The sequence below is a fragment of the Hyperoodon ampullatus genome, assembly GCF_949752795.1.
Source record: "Hyperoodon ampullatus genome assembly, chromosome: 6".
Taxonomy (NCBI): Eukaryota; Metazoa; Chordata; class Mammalia; order Artiodactyla; family Ziphiidae; genus Hyperoodon; species Hyperoodon ampullatus.
Genome location: NC_136919.1, coordinates 38416681 through 38435453, shown reverse-complemented (window position 1 = coordinate 38435453; position 18773 = coordinate 38416681). Strand labels below are relative to the sequence as shown.

Below are 18773 nucleotides of genomic sequence, written 5' to 3'. Positions count from 1 at the left end.
TAAATTCCAAAACCTTCTAAAGACAGCTTGGAGCTGGCACTTGCTATAGCAGCAGAGAACTAACCATGACAGGCGTGAGGGAGTTAACACAGGGCACACACCAGTGAGGGCACGACAACCAAGTTTATTAAGCATTATTTTGCTTTCACTGCATGTTTCTAATTAAATGTTTGTTTAAAAAAAACCCAATTTATATGAAGAGAAAATAATTTAGTTCAGTTCATTTTCAAACCATAATGTTAAAAAATTATTCTTTTCATAATAGCAGCTTTCTTTCTGTAAGCAGTAGCATTTCTGTCTTCACAAAAAAGGGAAAACAGGAAAACAGATTGTATGACTATGTTTTTCCAGAAGACCTAGGTAAGCCAGTTTCTCAACAAGGTCATTGCCCCTGGTAAGCTTGGATAAAATAACAAGATTTTTTTACATAAGAAGAAAATGTGGAAATAAATTACATTACATGTTAACTCAAAGAGATTTTTATATTAGATAACCCGAGCTTCTTAGCCCTTGGAGGTCATCCTGTCCTCTGCAGCAGGGAGGATTGAGTTGGATAAAGACTCCCATTAGCACTGGGGGAGGTTTCACATATAAATCCCCTCACAAATGGGAGAGCAAATAGAGAGTGTCCTGCTTAGTAAGTCAACATAATTTGCGTGCTAGTTTTTTCTCTTAGAAAAGTGCCCTTGGTGGCTTGTAATCTTTGAAGTGGATGAGACAGGAAACTCTCAGCCCACAGTGTTTGCCTGCTTTTCCTTCCCATCAGGATTGTCCAACATCCCCAGCCTTTTCTCCAGTCTCTGCTTCCATTCTTCTCTGAGCCTGAGGAGGGGAAACAGTATAAGTGGTTAGTGCATTTGTCTATACATCTGCTGGTCCAGAGCAGTTTTTTTTTGTTTTGGTGTTTTTTTTTTCCTTCTGAAGAATAATTTTTAAGAGAAATAAATGGCTTTTACAAATTAATGAAGAAAAAAATCAATAGAGTAATGAGCAGTCTATGAATATGTCGTTTTCTCCAAAATTTATTCCTTCCTACCTTGGTATGTGGACTCAGTGTAATATCAGTCAAAATCCAAGCAGGACTTTTCTGTAGCTATCAACAAGCTGATTCTAAATTTTATATGGAAAGGCAAAAGAAGTCAATTAGCCAAAACAATTTTAAAGTGGAAGAAAGTTGGGAGACTCATACTACATGATTTTGAGGCTTTAATGTAAAGCTATCATCATCAAGACAGTGTAGCATTGGTGAAGGAAGAAATAGCTCAATGGAACAGAATAGTGTGGAAATAAACATACACAAATATAGCCAATTGATTTTTGACAAGGTACAAAGGCAGCTCAATGGAGGAAGGATAGTATTTTTTTTTTTAATAAATGATGCTGGAACATTATATATCCATATTAAAAAAGGCCTTTGATCCACACTCCACGTCTTATACAAAATTAACTAAAAATGGATCATAGACATGAATGTAAAACGTAAGACCAAGGCTTCAAGAAAAAAGCCACAAAATAATATCTTCATGACCTTGGGATAAGGAAAAAATTCTTATATACATTACAAAAAGCATGATTCATAAAAGAATAAAAAATTTGGGACTTCATCAAAATTAAAACAATTTGTTCTGTGAAAGATACTGTAAAGAGAATAAAAGACAAGCCACAAACAGGGAGAAAATATTTGCAAGTCACATATCTGATAAGGGACTTATTTCCAGAATATATATAGTTTCAAACTCAATGATAAGAAAATAATATAATGGGGAAAATATTTGAACAGACATTTTCCTAAAGAAGTTATATGGGTGGCAAATAAACATGTAAAAGATGCTCAACATAATTAGGAAAATGCAAATTAAAACCACAATGAGGTACCACTTACTTCATAGAATAACCAAAACAAACAAACAAAAAAACCAAAACCAACTCTTTCCCCCTACCTCCCCTGGCAAAACCAAAAACCAACCCCCACCCCCCAAACCAAAAAACCCTCACAACAAAACTCAAACCAAGTGTTGGCCAGGATGCTGAGTAACTGGAACTCTTTTACATTGCTATTAAAATGCAAAACGGTGCAGTCAGTTTGTAAAACAGTTTGGCAGTTTCTTATACAGTTAACCATACACTTACCCTATGACCCAGTAATTTCAATCCTATTTGCTCAAGAGAAATAGAAATTTATGTTCACACAGAAATCTATATGTGAATGTTTACAGCACTTTTATTTATAGTCACCAAAAACTGGAAACCTAAATGTCCTTCAATGGGGACTGGATCACCAAATTGTGATACATCCCTACTACAGAAAAGTACTCAGCAATGAGAAGGAATGGATATACACAATTGATACACACAACAAGAAGAATAAATCCCAAGTACATTGTGCTAAGTGAAAAGAGCCAGACACAAAAGACTACATACTGTATAATTCATTTATGACATTCTGGAAAAGGCAAAACTATAGGGATGAAGTGCAGATCAGTGGCTGCTATGGACTGGAAATTGGGAAAGGAGTTGACCACAAAGGAGAAGCATAAGGGAATTTTTCAGAGTGATGGAACTATTCTATATCTTGACTGTGGTGATTACATGACCCTGAGCATTTGTCAAACTCATAGATCTGTACACAAAAAGAAAAGAAATGCATGGTGCTTATAAATCAATTAAGAAAAAGAAAGTCTATAATCAAACAGGCAGAGGCTATACAAAGGCAGTTTCTGAAGAAGAAATCCAGCTAGTTCCTATGCATATGAAAAGATCTCAACCAAACCTGTAATTAATTAAATTCATTTTAAAACAGTGAGATGCCATTTTCACCTGTCAGATTAACAATGATTAAGAGTTTGACAACACACAGTGTGAGTGACTGTGGGAATTGGCATTCCCATACTTAGAGTGGAAGTTTAAAACAACGTCTTTGCAAAACAAGGAGGCAATAGTTATCAAAATTTAAAACACTCATCTTCTGACATATCTTCATTTCTATGAAATTATCCCATAATGCTTATCCATGTATGAAAAATGTATGTACAAGTATTTTTATTACAACATTGTTTGTAAAGCCAAAAAATGAAAAACAACCTAAATGTCCTTCAGTGTGATTGTTTAAATTAATTGTCGCATCATTATTGTGGAAAACATTAAAGAAGTACTGAAAGTGCCAATATAGAAAAACTTCCAAGATAGCATAAGTTAAAAAAGGAAGGTGCATATTAATACCATGTATAAAATAGATAACTAATGAGAACCTACTCTATAGCACAGGGAACTCTACTCAGTGCTCTGTGGTGACCTAAATGAGAAAGAAATCAAAAAAAGAGGGGATATATGTATATGTATAGCTGATTCACTCTGCTGCACAGTATAAACTAAAACAATACCGTAAAGCAACTATACTCCAATAAAAAAAATTTTTTAATTAAAAAAGGAAGGTGCAGAATATTGAAGATTGTGTAGGTCCCATTTTGCATAAAAATACAGCACACTTATTTATTTGCTTATAAAACTAAAGTTTTGGAGAGAGATATATGAGAAACTTGATGTCAGTTTTCTCTGGAGAGCAGGTCTAGGAGCCTAAGTGTGAAGGACACTAGTATTAAAAAGTATACACTTGGGGAGACCTTCAAAATGGCAGAGTAGTAAGATGTGGAGATCACCTTCCTCCGCACAGATACATCAGAAATACATCTACACGTGGAACAACTCCTACAGAACACCTACTGAACGCTGGCAGAAGACCTCAGACCTCCCAAAAGGCAAGAAACTCCCCCACGTACCTGGGTAGGGCAAAAGAAAAAAGAAAAAACAGAGACCAAAAAATAGGGATGGGACCTGCACATCTGGGAGGAAGCGGTGAAGGAGGAAAAGTTTCCACACACTAGAAGTCCCTTCACAGGCGGAGACGGGGTGTGGCGGGGGGCGGGGGAAGCTTCGGAGCCACAGAGGAGAGCGCAGCAACAGGGGTGCAGAGGGCAAAGTGGAGAGATTCCCACACAGAGGATCACTGCCAACCAGGACTCACCAGCCTCAGAGGCTTGTCTGCTCACCCTCCGGGGTGGGCAGGAGATGGGAGCTGAGGCTCGGGCTTCAGAGGCAGACCCCAGGGAGAGGACTGGGGTTGGCTGTGTGAACACAACCTGAAGGGGGCTAGTGTACCACAGCTAGCTGGGAGGGAGTCCGGGAAAAAATCTGGACCTGCCTAAGAGGCAAGAGATTGTTTCAGGGTGCGCGAGGAGAGGGGATTCAAAGCACCGCCTAAACGAGCTCCAGAGACAGGCGTGAGCCGCGGCTATCAGCACAAACACCAGAGACGGGCATGAAACGCTAAGGTTACTGCTGCAGCCACCAAGAAACCTGTGTGCAAGTACAGGTCACTATCCACATCTCCCCTCACAGGAGACTGTGCAGCCCACCACTGCCAGGGTCCCGTGATCCAGGGACAACTTCCCTGGGACAACACACGGTGCACCTCAGGCTGTTGCAACGTTATGTCGGCCTCTGCTGTCACAGGCTCACACCGCATTCCGTATCCCGACCTCCCCCCAGCCTGAGTGAGCCAGAATCCACAAATCAGCTGCTCTTTTAAACCCATCCTGTCGGTGGGAACAGATGCCCTCAGGAGACTTACATGCACAGGTGGGGCCAAATCCAAAGCTGAACCCCAGGAGCTGTGCAAACAAAGAAGAGAAAGGGAAATCTCTCCCAGCAGCCTCAGGAGCAGCAGATTAAATCTCAACAGTCAACTTGATGTACCCTGCATCTGTGAAATATCTGAATAGACAACGAATCATCCCAAAATTGAGGCAGTGGACTTTGGGAGCAAGAGTAGACTTGAGGTTTGCTGTATGTGACTGACTGGCTTCTGGTTTAATGTTTATCTTAGTTTAGTATTTAGAGTTTATTATCATTGCTAGATTTGTTTATTGATTTGGTTGCTCTCTTCCTTTCTTTAAAATAGATGCATAAATATATTTTTTTCCTTTTTCTCTTTTTGTGAGTGTGTATGGGTATGCTTCTTTGTGTGATTTTGTCTGTATAGCTTTGATTTTACCATTTGTCCTAGGGTTCTGTCTGTCTGTTTTTCTGTGTTTTTTTCTTTTAATATAGATTTTAATGCTTGTTATCTATGGTGGATTTGTTTTTTGGTTTGGTTGCTCTTTCTTTCTTTCTTTTTTCTTTCTTTCTTTCTTCTTTTTCTATTTTAATCACTTTCTAATTTTTAAATTTTAATACTTTAGAAAATTTTTATTTTAATAATTTTATTTCTTTTTTCTTTCTTTCTTTTTTTCTCCCATTTCTTCTGAGCCATGTGGCTGACAGGGTCTTGGTGCTCCGGCTGGGTGGCAGGCCTGTGCCTCTGAGGTGGGAGAGCCAAGGTCAGGACATTGGTCCACCAGAGACCTCCCAGCTCCATGTAATATCAAATGGTGAAAGCTCTTCCAGAGATCTCCACCTCAATGCTAAGACCCAGCACCACTGAATAAGCAACAAGATACAGTGCTGGACACCCTATGCCAAACAACTAGCAAGACAGGAACACAACCCCACCCATTAGCAGAGAGGCTCCCTAAAATCATAACAAGGTTACAGACATCCCAAAACACACCACCGGATGCGGTCCTGCCCACCAGAAAGACAAGATCCAGCCTTATCCACCAGAACACAGGCACCAGTCCCCTCCACTAGGAAGACTACACAACCCACTGAACCAACAGCCACTGAGGGCAGACACCAAAAACAACGGGAACTACGAACCTGCAGCCTGTGAAAAGGAGACCCCAAACACAGTAAGTTAAGCAAAATAAGAAGACAGAGAAACACACAGCAGATGAAGGAGCAAGGTAAAAACCCACCAGACCTAACAAATGAAGAGGAAATAAGCAGTCTACCTGAAAAAGAATTCAGAATAATGATAGTAAAGGTGATCTAAAATCTTGGAAATAGAATGGAGAAAATACAAGAAACATTTAACAAGGACCTAGAAGAACTAAAGAGGAAACAAGCAACGATGAACAACACAATAAATGAAATTAAAACTTCTCTAGAAGGAATCAATAGCAGAATAACTGAGTCAGAAGAACGGATAAGTGACCTGGAAGATAAAATAGTGGAAATAGCTACTGCAGAGCAGAATAAAGAAAAAAGAATGAAAAGAATTGAGGACAGTCTCAGAGACCTCTGGGACAATATTAAACTCACCAACATTCTACTTATAGGGGTCCCAGAAGAAGAAGAGAAAAAGAAAGGGACTGAGAAAATATTTGAAGAGACTATAGTTGAAAACGTCCATAATATGGGAAAGGAAATAGTCAATCAAGTCCAGGAAGTGCAGGGATTCCCATACAGGACAAATCCAAGGAGAAACATGCCAGGATACATATAAATCAAACTATCAAAAATTAAATACAAAGAAAAAATATTAAAAGCAGCAAGGGAAAAACAACAAATAACATACAAGGGAATCCCCATAAGGTTAACAGTTGATCTCTCAGCAGAAACTCTTAAAGCCAGAAGGAAGTGGCAAGACATACTTAAAGTGATGAAAGGGAAAAACCAACAACCAAGATTACCCAGCAAGGATCTCATTCAGATTCGACAGAGAAATTAAAACCTTTACAGAGAAGCAAAAGCTAAGAGAATTCAGCACCACTGAACCAGCTTTACAACAAATGCTAAAGGAACTTCTCTAGGCAGGAAACACAAGAGGAGGAAAAGACCTACAATAACAAACCCAAAAAATTAAGAAAATCTTAATAGGAACATACATATTGATAATTACCTTAAATGAAAATGGATTAAATGCTCCCACCAAAAGACATAGGCTGGCTGAATGGATACAAAAACAAGACCCATATAAATGTTGTCTACAAGAGAAACACTTCAGACCTAGGGACACATACAGACTGAAAGTGAGGAGATGGAAAAAGATATTCCATGCAAATAGAAATCAAAAGAAAGCTGGAGTAGAAATTCTCATATCAGGTAAAATAGACTGTAAAATAAAGACTATTAGAGGAGACAAACAAGGACACTACATAATGATCAAGGGATCAATCCAAGAGGAAGATATAACAATTGTAAATATTTATGCACCCAACATAGGAGCACCTCAATACATAAGGCAAATGCTAACAGCTATAAAATGGGAAATCGACAGTAACACAATCATAGTAGGGGACTTTAACACCCTACTTTAACCAATGGACAGATCATCCAAAATGAAAATAAATAAGAAAACCCAAGCTTTAAATGATGCATTAAACAAGATGGACTTAATTGATGTTTATAGGACATTCCATCCATAAACAACAGAATACACTTTCTTCTGAAGTACTCAAGGAACATTCTCCAGGGATAGACCATATCTTGGGTCACAAATCAAGCCTTGGTAAATTTAAGAAAATTGAAATCGTATCAAGTATCTTTTCTGACCACAACACGCTGAGACTAGATATCAATTACAGGAAAAAAGTTTGTAAAATATACAAACACATGGAGGCTAAACAATACAATACTAAATAACCAAGAGATCATTGAAGAAATCAAAGAGGAAATCAAAAAATACCTAGAAACAAATGACAATGAAAACACAATGACCCAAATCCTATGGGATGCAGCAAAAACAGTTCTAAGAGGGAAGTTTATAGCAATATAATCCTACCTCAAGAAAGAAGAAACATCTCAAATAAACAACCTAACCTTACACCTAAACAATTAGAGAAAGAAGAACAAAAAACCCCCCAAAATTAGCAGAAGGAAAGAAATCATAAAGATCAGATCAGAAATAAATGAAGAAGAAATGAAGGAAACAATAGCAAAGAACAATATAACTAAAAGCTGGTTCTTTGACAAGATAAAATTGATAAACCATTAGCCAGACTCATCAAGAAAAAAAGGGAGAAGACTCAAATCAATAGAATTAGAAATGAAAAGGGAAAAGTTACAACACACACTGCAGAAATACAAAGAATCATGAGAGATTACTACAAGCAATTATATGCCAATAAAATGGACAACCTGGGAGAAATCTACAAATTCTTAGAAAAGCACAACCTGCCAAGACTGAACCAGGAAGAAATAGAAAACATAAACAGACCAATCACAAGCACTGATATTGGGACTGTGATTTAAAATCTTTCAACAAACAAAAGCCCAGAACCAGATGCCTTCACAGATGAATTCTATCATACATTTAGAGAAGAGCTAACACCTATCCTTCTCAAATTCTTCCAAAATATAGCAGATAGAGGAACACTCCCAAACTCATTCTACGAAGTCACCATCACCCTGATACCAAAACCAGACCAGCTGTCACAAAGAAAGAAAACTACAGGCTAACATCACTGATGAACATAGATGCAAAAATCCTCAACAAAATACTAGCAAACAGAATCCAATAGCACATTAAAAGGATCGTACACCCTGATCAAGTCGGGTTTATCCCAGGAATGCAAGGATTCTTCAATATATGCAAATCAATCAATGTGATACACCATATTAACAAATTGAAGGAGAAAAATCATAGGATCAACTCAATAGATGCAGAAAAATCTTTCGATAAAATTCAACACTCATTTATGATAAAAACCCTCCAGAATGTAGGCATAGAGGGAACTTACCTCAACATAATAAAGGCCATATATGACAAACCTACAGCCAACATCGTTCTCAATGGTGAAAAACTGAAACCATTTCCTCTAAGATAAGAAAGAGACAAGGCTGTCCTCTCTCACCACTATTATTCAACATAGTTTCGGACATTTCAGCCACAGCAATCAGAGAAGCAAAAAAAATAAAAGGAATTCAAATTGGAAAAGAAGAAGTAAAGCTGTCACTGTTTGCAGATGACATGATACTATATGTAGAGAATCCGAAAGTTGCAACCAGAAAACTACTAGAGCTAATCAATGAATTTCTTAAAGTAGCAGGATACAAAATTAATGCACAGAAATCTCTTGCATTCCTATACACTAATGATGAAAAATAAGAAAGAGAAATTAAGGAAACACTCCCATTTACCACTGCAACAAAAAGAGTAAAATAACTAGGAATAAACCTACCTAAGGAGACAAAAGAGCTGTATGCAGAAAACTATAAGACACTGATGAAAGAAATTAAAGATGATACAAACAGATGGAGGATATACCATGTTTTTGGATTGGAAGAATCAACATTGTGAAAATGACTATACTACCCAAAGCAATCTACAGATTCAATGCAATCCCTATCCAACTACCAACGGCATTTTTCACAGAACTAGAACAAAAAATTTCACAATTTGTATGGAAACACAAAAGACCCCAAAGAGCCAAAGCAATCTTGAGAAAGAAAAACGGAGCTGGAAGAATCAGGCTCCCTGTCTTCAGACTATACTACAAAGTACAGTAATCAAGACAGTATGGTACTGGCACAAAAACAGAAATATAGATCAATGGAATAGGATAGAAAGCCCAGAGATAAACCCACACACATATGGTCACCTCATTTTTGATACAGGAGGCAAGAATATACAATGGAGAAAAGACAGCCTATTCACTAAGTGGTGTTGGGAAAACTGTATAGCTACATATAAAAGCATGAAATTAGAACACTCCCTACCACCATACACAAAAATAAACTCAAAAAGTATTAAAGACCTAAATGTAAGGCCAGACACTATAAAACTCTTAGAGGAAAACACAGGAAAAACACTCTATGACATAAATCACAGCAAGATCCTTTTTGACCCACCTCCTAGAGAAGTGGAAATAAAAACAAAAATAAACAAATGGGACCTAATGAAACTTAAGAGCTTTTTCACAGTAAAGGAAACCATAAACAAGATGAAAAGACAACCCTCAGAATGGGAGGAAATATTTGCAAATGAAGCAACTGACAAAGGATTAATCTCCAAAATTTACAAGCAGCTCATGCAGCTCAATACCAAAAAAACAAACAACCCAATCCAAAAATGGGCAGAAGACCTAAATAGGCATTTCTCCAAAGAAGATATACAGATTGCCAACAAACACATGAAAGGATGCTTAACATCACTAATCATAGAGAAAGCAAAACAAAACTACAATGAGATATCACCTCACACCAGTCAGAATGGCCGTTATCAAAAAATCTGCAAGCAATAAATGCTGGAGAGGGTGTGGAGAAAAGGGAACCCTCTTGCACTGTTAGTGGGAATGTAAATTGATACAGCCACTATGGAGAACAGAATGGAGGTTCCTTAAAAAAACTAAAAATAAAACTACCATCTGACCCAGCAATTCCACTACTCTGCATATACCCTGAGAAAACCATAATTCAAGAAGAGTCATGTACCACAATGTTCATTGCAGCTCTATTTACAATAGCCAGGATGTAGAAGCAACCTAAGTGTCCATTGACAAATGAATGAATAAAGAAGATGTGGCACATATATACAATGGAATATTACTCAGCCATAAAAAGAAACAAAACTGAGTTATTTGTAGTGAGGTAGATGGACCTAGAGTCTGTCATACAGAGTGAAATAAGTCAGAAAGTGAATAATAAATACCGTATGCTAACACGTATATATGGAATCTAAAGAAAAATGGTTCTGAAGATTCTAGGGGCAGGACAGGAATAAAGACACAGACCTAGAGAATGGCCTTAGGACACGGGGAAGTGGAAGGGTAAGCTGGGGCGAAGAGAGAGTGGCATGGACTTAAATATACTCCCATATGTAAAATAGATAGCTACTGGGAAGCAGCCACATAGCACAGGGAGATCAGCTTGGTGCTTTGCGATAACCTAGAGAGATGGGATAGGGAGGGTGGGAGGGAGACGCAAGAGGGAGGAGATTCGGGGATATATGTTTATGTATAACTGATTCACTTTGTTATAAAGCAGGAACTAACACACAATTGTAAAGCAATTATATTTCAATAAAGATGTTAAAAAAGGTATATGCTTGGTTAGTTTCTTAAGTTGGATAAATCATTTTATTCATTTAATAGGGCTGCCATAACAAAATACCAGACTGGTTGGCTTAAACAACAGACAATTATTGTCTCACAGTTTTGGAGGGTGAAAGTTCAAGATCAAGGTGTTAGCAGGTTTGATTTCTCCCAAGGCCTCTCTCCTTTACATGCAGATGTCCTTCTTGCTCCATCCTCATGTGGCCTTTCCTCTGTGTTTGTGCATCCCTGGTGTCTCTTTGTGTATCGTAACCTCTTCTTCTTATAAGGACAACAGTTACTTGGATCGGGTCCCACCCTAAAAGCTCTCACTTTAACTGTCACTTGTTTTAAAGGCCCTATCTCCAAATACAGTCACATTCTAAGGTGCTGGCGGTTAGGACTTCCACATATGAATCTGGGGGGACACAATTCGTAACAATGCTAAAGCAATGCATGATTATTATGGATAAATTAGAATACACAATAATGAATAAAGAAAAATTGGATTCAACCTTAATTTTTTACTCTTGTAAATAACCCTAAAATTAGTATGATAATAATTAATACTCTTTCCATATACCAATCCACTTTCCTTGAAGAGATCCCCAGAGGTGAATAACTAGAGGGTATAAATATTTTGAAAGCTGTAGGCACCTATTATCAAACTGACTCCAAGAAATTTCTTATGTAAAACTCTGCTCAATTATGGACCCAAGAAAGAATGGAAAGAATTTGGAATGTTGGCCTGTTGTTTGGTGGTGATGTTGCTTAAGCACATTAGCAACCAAGGATTAAAAGTTGAAACATTGAGAGAATAGGGACATGGGGGAATATCATCCTCATTCTACCTCAACTTTAAATAGAATGAATGACATAGAAATATAGTTTGCCGGTTTGAAAGGGAAGATAAAACATGTAACTGCTGCTCTCCCATTAGTGGACATAGGTCCATGCACATTTTTCTTAAGAAGTGATGATTTATTGAGATTATATGACCTTATATTGAGATCCACCTATTCGTAATTTTAATAATTATACTCCTCCATTATGGTTATTAAGTAATAATCTTGTTATTTTATTTGCAATCAACCTCTCCAACCTGGGAAATATCCAAGCTCACAAGCTCCCGTTGTTAAGCATCTCTGATAATAATTCTGCCTCCAAATGTACATGACTTTTGTCACCTGGGGTCTTTTAAGGCTCAGTAATAAAGGTTGCTGCCTGTATGTTTCATTGAATAGTAGGGGCATAATATAATATGAATTCATCATTAATTAAAGGGGCTTTAACCTTTCCTTGGTGTGGTGGGTATGAAAATGTGTTACTCAGAGGTCCTGCTGGCCAATTGCCTGTTTTTGTAAATAAAGTTTTATCAGAACACAGCCCTGCCCATTTGTGACATATTGTCTGTGACTGCTTTCATACAATGGCAGGATTGAGTAGTTGCAACATACAGCACTTGACCCACAAGCCCAAAATATTTACTACTTTGTCCTTTATAGGAAATATTTGCTGATCCCTCATCTAGATTTAAGAAAGTGATGGAGAAAATCTTAATAATGCAGATGAAACTTAGAAGTGTGCCCTGTCTTCTATAACTATTATGTTGTGAATGGCAAAAAAAGAATGTGGAAAAGCTCTTCCGGCACTAGAAAACTATCATCCTTAACAATCTGACTTTGCTGAATTGTATAGTAATTAAACATTTATTCGTTGTCTGATTTTGTCCCATCATGGCTGAATTGCAGCCATAGGTTGGCTATACAGACGAAAGGTTGGCAAAAACCAATAGAAGGATGCTGTGAGAATCAGTTGGACATATGAAATGTGTAATAAAGAGCATTGCATGTTTTCTTCTTATTTGTAAAGTATATGTCACACATCTTTATAAAAGTAAAATTTATGATAAAATTATGTACATATATATGTGTATACACTTTTTCCACAGAGAGACAGTCATTAAATGTTTACCAGCACACCATAACTTGCTTCCCATTTTTCTCTCACAGGTGCTTCCCCCAATAAATCTCACACCCATCTAATTTCATCTTGCCCTCTGCTTCTTGGAGGAATCAAATCAACACATTTGGAATGATGAATTTATTCTAGGAACAGAATTTAGGAATCTGGGGTTTATGACACATTTATTCACTTTTTGTGTTAGCTATATCACCATTTATTGCCAGATGGATGATAGATGCCACTAACTACCTAGTTCCCATTAAATCCTATTTTATGAGTATTTAGACTGTTTCCTGCCCCTTTCTGGTCAATGTCTTTCATCACTGTGTTGCTTCCCTTTATCTTTGTGCTCTCAGTAAGCCGGTGAATATAAGTGTATATATGGATCTTTTCTTTTGTAGTAAGGAAGTTCAATATGAGAAAGATAATGCTTAAAAATTGGTATGCAGAGTCAGATACAGCAGAGGAGCAATAAAACTGACATTAAACTTGAAGAGAACATTTTTTTCCTTAAGCCTAGAAATATTGGCCTCACTTTTCAAAAGGAGACCAAATGATATTTACTATTTATTGTTCTAGATTCATCTGATTTGTGAAGGAGTTGTAATTAGTATCTAGGAACACAGATTCTGCTTGATAAGTATGGGATTTGACTAGAAAGGAGGACTTCTTTTTAAGAACCATAAGCCAGAATCACAAATCAGAATCACAATGTCCTTATTAATAACCACAGAAGATCAACTGGGTACATAATTAGTTTTTTTTTTTCTATCATGTGCTTGCTAGGCCCTAAAGATATGTGTCAGTTTGGGTCCTCCAAGAAGCAGATTCAAAGGAATCAACTATGAAAAATAAAGCAGGGGTTGGGGGAAGAAACAGAAATGGTAAGGGATAGCCTTCAGATTAGCATGCTGGTCTAACACCTGTGAAAGGAGAGTGAGAAGTAAGGAATGATTGGGTAGGAAAAGGCCCGAACTATAGCATAGTTCTGAGAAAGCTTAGCTGAGCTGGTGAGGAGTCCCTGGGTAAAAGTTTCCCAGTAGAGGAGTTCTGTCACACAGGAGTTTACCAGGACTAGCTACCCCTGCCATGCTCAGTCATTGGCTAGAGCAGTCAGGGGTAAATGTGGCCTCAGCTCAAATAAAATGGCAGATCCAGAAAGACAGCACCTAGGGCTCTTAGTCAACTTTCTCCCCATTGCAAGTTTAGAGCACATCTGTGGCTACCCCAATATGTAAAGAAGAGCAGTAAAATAATAATCCTTGTCATCAAGGAATTTATAATTTACTGAGTCCTTGATCTCCCAATTCAGATTTCACACTATAATCATAATCTCTGTGCTTTTGTTTTAATATGAAAGGTCAGATGATGCTTTTGCTACCCCTATTCCTGTGTAATAATGAACATGCCTTTACAGTGGTTTTTCCATAGTGGGGAGAGATGGGCCTCATCCTGGTTCCCTTTGACCTTCAGCTCACCAGCTGGATCTGGTCACGGGGCAGCTCAGCATACTGCTCTGAACAACTCAGTTTACCAGCCATATACCTCACCCCCTCAGTTTGAATGAAAAAACTAACTAAAATTTTTCTCACTGGTTATTTTTCGTAGACTAAATCTTATAAAAAGTTTGAAATGATGATCTCACCTGGCTTGGAGATTATGAGTTGGATATTTTGTTACCTGTTCTGAAAGCATCCTGATTGACATAACTGATAAGTAGGAATCAAAGCAGAGGGAGGTGAGTGGTCTTGGGGTGAGACCTGATAAACCCCTCTCCTCACTTAGACACTCTGAGCTCTGCTAAATTCTGAAGAGGTATTTTGAAGATCATACTTCTTGCATTAAAACATTATTATTTTCATATAAGCATTGTACATTTACTCAGTTATAGTTACAGGCTGGTTATTTAGGCTTAGGTGTTCATATAATTTATCATCTAAATTGAGATACTTTGGAAATAAAAGGGAGCACAATTCATAATTATAACAAATTGATATACGTACACCTGGACTGTCCCAACACACCAGGAGATTTGTTCATTGTACCTACAGTACACTTGACTTCTCTCAAATTGCCTCAATCAGTTATTTGCAAACAGATTTCAACTTCTCCAGGGGACGGATGCCTGCTGTGTTGCTTCTTTCTAGCCAGACTCAGAGAGAGTAAGAGGGTTTCTAGTTCTGAGGCCACCCACTTTGTCTTGTGATCTCACCACCAGGGCTTCTTCCACACACACGTGTTCCTAGGGTAAATGGATTCTCTGCAGCTCTGGTTGCATTCCTCTCAGTCAGTGAACCCGTAGGCATGTGCTAATGAGCATGTCCATGGTGAAACACCTGTTTCCACTATACCCAGCTTTGGCACAAGGCCTTGCCGGTTAGCCCAGCTGAGGAACATAAGGCATTATTGGCTCTGTTCTGCTATCAGCAAAGGCATTGGTGGAAATTTTTGAGGTTTTTTTCTCTTTTTTTGAGGTTTTTGTTTTCTACTGTTCATTTAGAACATTTCTTGATTGCACAGTGGCTTGAAATCGCCACTTTTATAAATGGAGGGTAAAATAACAAAAGGTGTCAGTGTTATGCACTTACATATAAGCATTTTGGAAAGCCATAGCCTTAGGTGAAATAGGGACCCAAGGTTTTATGCCATTCATTGGTCTGGTCAAGTGTATCCTGGAAGATAATTATTCTAGGGCAATATTTCAAACTGTTTGCTTACATAAGCAATATTTTAGCAAATATTCTGACATTCTGGTTTTGGTTTAAAAATATTTATATTCTTTCTGTGCAACTTGGTTCATCTGGGATATATGTGGCTGTATTTTTTGTTTTGTTTTTTATCAAAAATAATAACAAAACCACTATGTTGTCATTCATTGTTTACCAAATTAAGAAGGCTTTTTGAGTTTTATATTCATAGTTGACAGGGGGCAACAGCTCTGGTAAGTGAGACTCAAGAACAGAGGAGGAGACCATAGAAGCTGCCTCTCCTCCTCCAGCCTCTGCTGATTTTCCTCTTCTCTGAGCAAGGCAGCAGCTCTGTCTCCATCTTCAAACATTTATTTGGGAGAGACAATGCTAAAACGTTTCATGATGAGCACATTTTGAAGATTTATTCTCTTGGCTATAGAAGGAAGAGAAAACTGCTCCAAACTCTGAAGGGAGTCTTTTTAGGGGGCACATTAGAGCCTGGATAATTAATTCATTTGTTCTATGGGCCATTTGCAAATGGTTGCTTTTTTTAATAACTTTTTTCCTAATTATATTATGGCACAGTATCATTTTAGAAACTTTGGAAAAAATAGAAGAACACATGCACACAAAATTTGCCATTCCACCAGTCAAAAATAACCCTCTTAATATTTTAGAGTATTTTCTTCTAATCTTTCCCTACACATATGGATAAACTGCATCTATATATTTATAAAGTCAGATCATATTGCAAATTTTGCTCTTAATCCCACACGCCAGGGTTTCTGGAAAGGAAGATGCAGTACAGGGCTCATGTGGGGATCTGGCTCCCAGTGGGCTTGTGTGCCAGGACTACGGAAGGAAGATGGAAGGGACCATACAACTGACTCTTCTTGCTCCCCTGGACTCTTCAGGACTGGATGCTCTAACATGTAACTCTTTTAGCATTTAGAAAAACCTGGTTTTTCTTGCTGGACAACCAGGAATGTAACTGGAATAATGGTAGAGCTCTTCTCTGGATATAGAGAGAGGCTATTTCCCCTCAGGAGCTGAAGAAAATTTTTAAGTTAATGTTTGTGCAACACATGCGAATTACACATGTTTGTAGCTCATCATACTCAGAAACATGGAAGCACATGCCTTGCTGTCCAGCAGAACACACAGATATGATTCCACTTATAAGTGGGCATCTCAGCAAATAGACAGCCTGGCTAGGCTGTTCCCATTTTAGGGACAGAGAACCCAGACAGTCCCTGAAAAGTTGAGCTGATCCGTCTGCTCCAGGGCACTACATGTATGAGGGCAGGTGCTGGCCCTTTTAGTCAGAGCAATGTTGACACTTGTAACACATGTCTTCTCACGTAAATAAATGTTCCCCTCTCAGCAGACTTCTTTGACTAGAACAAGTTCAACGGCCAGTAAGAGGAAGATCACATTATTCTTCCCCCAAGAATCTTAATATGTATCATCTCAGATGTGGGATCTTTCACACTTATACACATCTGTTGCCCTAACTCAGAAATTTAGTGTATCGTTGTGTGCTAAGGATTGCAACAGAGGCAGGGTGAGGAAGAGATTTTTTCAGTTCATTAAGATATAAATAACAGAAACTCATTTTTGTTTACACCAAAAAAAGCTTGCTCATATCTATAAGTCATTGGTTCTCAATCAGGGGCAACTTTGCCCTCCAGGGGACATTTGGCAATGTCAGGAGATATTTTTGGTTGTCACAATGTGGCAGGGGAGTCCTACCAGCATCTAATGTTTTGAAGGATGCTGCTAAACATCTTACAAAGCATAGGACACCTGCCTTAGTAACAAAGAATTATAAGACCTTAAATGTCAGTTGTGCTGAGGTTGAGAAACTCTGATATAGATGGTAGCAAGACTAAATGAGTAGATGAATTAATCATGTCTTTAATTATCTATATTTTATGATATTTTGACATCTTAAAAAGCTTTCTGGCTGCCCTTGACAGGGCTAGCCTTATTCTGCATGTCAACCAATCCTGAGTCTGTGGCCCTAACCACCTCCTTATCTAACTCTCATAGATAAAGCCATATTTCCCCTGCCCTATATCATCCCAGGACCAGGCCAGGCACCAGACAACTAGAGATGATCCCCAAATCCCACAACCCTCAGGAATTATTCAAACTAGCCAATCTTAAACTGTTTACTCTGACTTTCCTTTCCTTTTCCTTGGAAACCCTGATAAAGGCTCTGGCTTAGACTTTCCCTCTGCTTTCATCTTCTGCCACGTGGCCAAAACCTGGTGCTTATCCTGTGGCCCTGAATGTCATACAGTGATACTCTCTCTGAAAGCTGTGTGTATAATAAATGTCTTCCTTCTAAGCCTCATTCTCCTTTTGTCTTGTGGCTACACCGACTTGACCATACTACCTCCAATATTTGCATTATTAGAACAGTAGGTAATGAAAACTATTCAGTTTCCCCATCTTCACGTCTGGTATATTTCTGGGGAAATCTACCTTAAAAAATAGTGAAGAAACAATCCACATACTTTCTCAGGGCACTCCTTCCCTGACGATCTTCCTCCAGTTCCCGGTAACCAGTCTGTTTGCTAATTTCTTTCTCCCAGAAGCTTTTGAGCTCATGACAAGTTTCAGAGCAGAAGACTTCTCGACGTATATATTGATTGTTCATCCTCTGAAAATAAAAGAAAAAACAAATCCAAGTACTTCAAATAAAGCCACTCTAATTTTGGAGTGATGAATGATGAGTTTGAATCCATACATTGCCAATTACACTTTTTGTGACTGTAGACAAATCACACAGTCACTATGATTTTTTTTTGTCAACTGCAAATGGGGATAATAATGGTTAATGTCAGAATATACTGTGAAAAATTTTGAAATGAACAAAAATACAAAGGATGTCTGATAACCCTTCCAGATTATCTGATTCTACAAGGGCCTGCCCCTTTCATGCCTTTGAGCTATTTTACAACTCTGTAAATTATAGAAAAAGTATAGTAATGCAAATGATTTTTGAACATAGAGATTCAAATATATTTTGTCCAGTGGAATGTGATTGATATCCCTGTGAATATCAACCAATTTTCATCTACTTATAAATTCATTTTAATATTCTTGATTGTCTATATATGTGTTTTTTTAATTCTCCTTGAATCAGTTGTAGTATCTTACTAGTTTTCTTATTAATTATAGTAAGTTAAGTAAAATATTT

General features: G+C 37.9%; 1 protein-coding gene across 1 annotated transcript; it reads right to left on the bottom strand.

The window, feature by feature from the left end:
* Nucleotides 1-728: 728 nt before the first annotated feature.
* On the bottom strand, nucleotides 729-18230 carry FAM240B (family with sequence similarity 240 member B; the record flags this gene model as incomplete). The annotated part of the gene is made up of 2 exons (XM_079705763.1): nucleotides 729-822; nucleotides 18088-18230. The coding sequence occupies 2 exons, from the start codon at nucleotides 18228-18230 to the stop codon at nucleotides 729-731; spliced, it is 237 nt and encodes a 78-aa protein (XP_079561889.1).
* Between the last annotated feature and the right edge of the window lie 543 nt (nucleotides 18231-18773).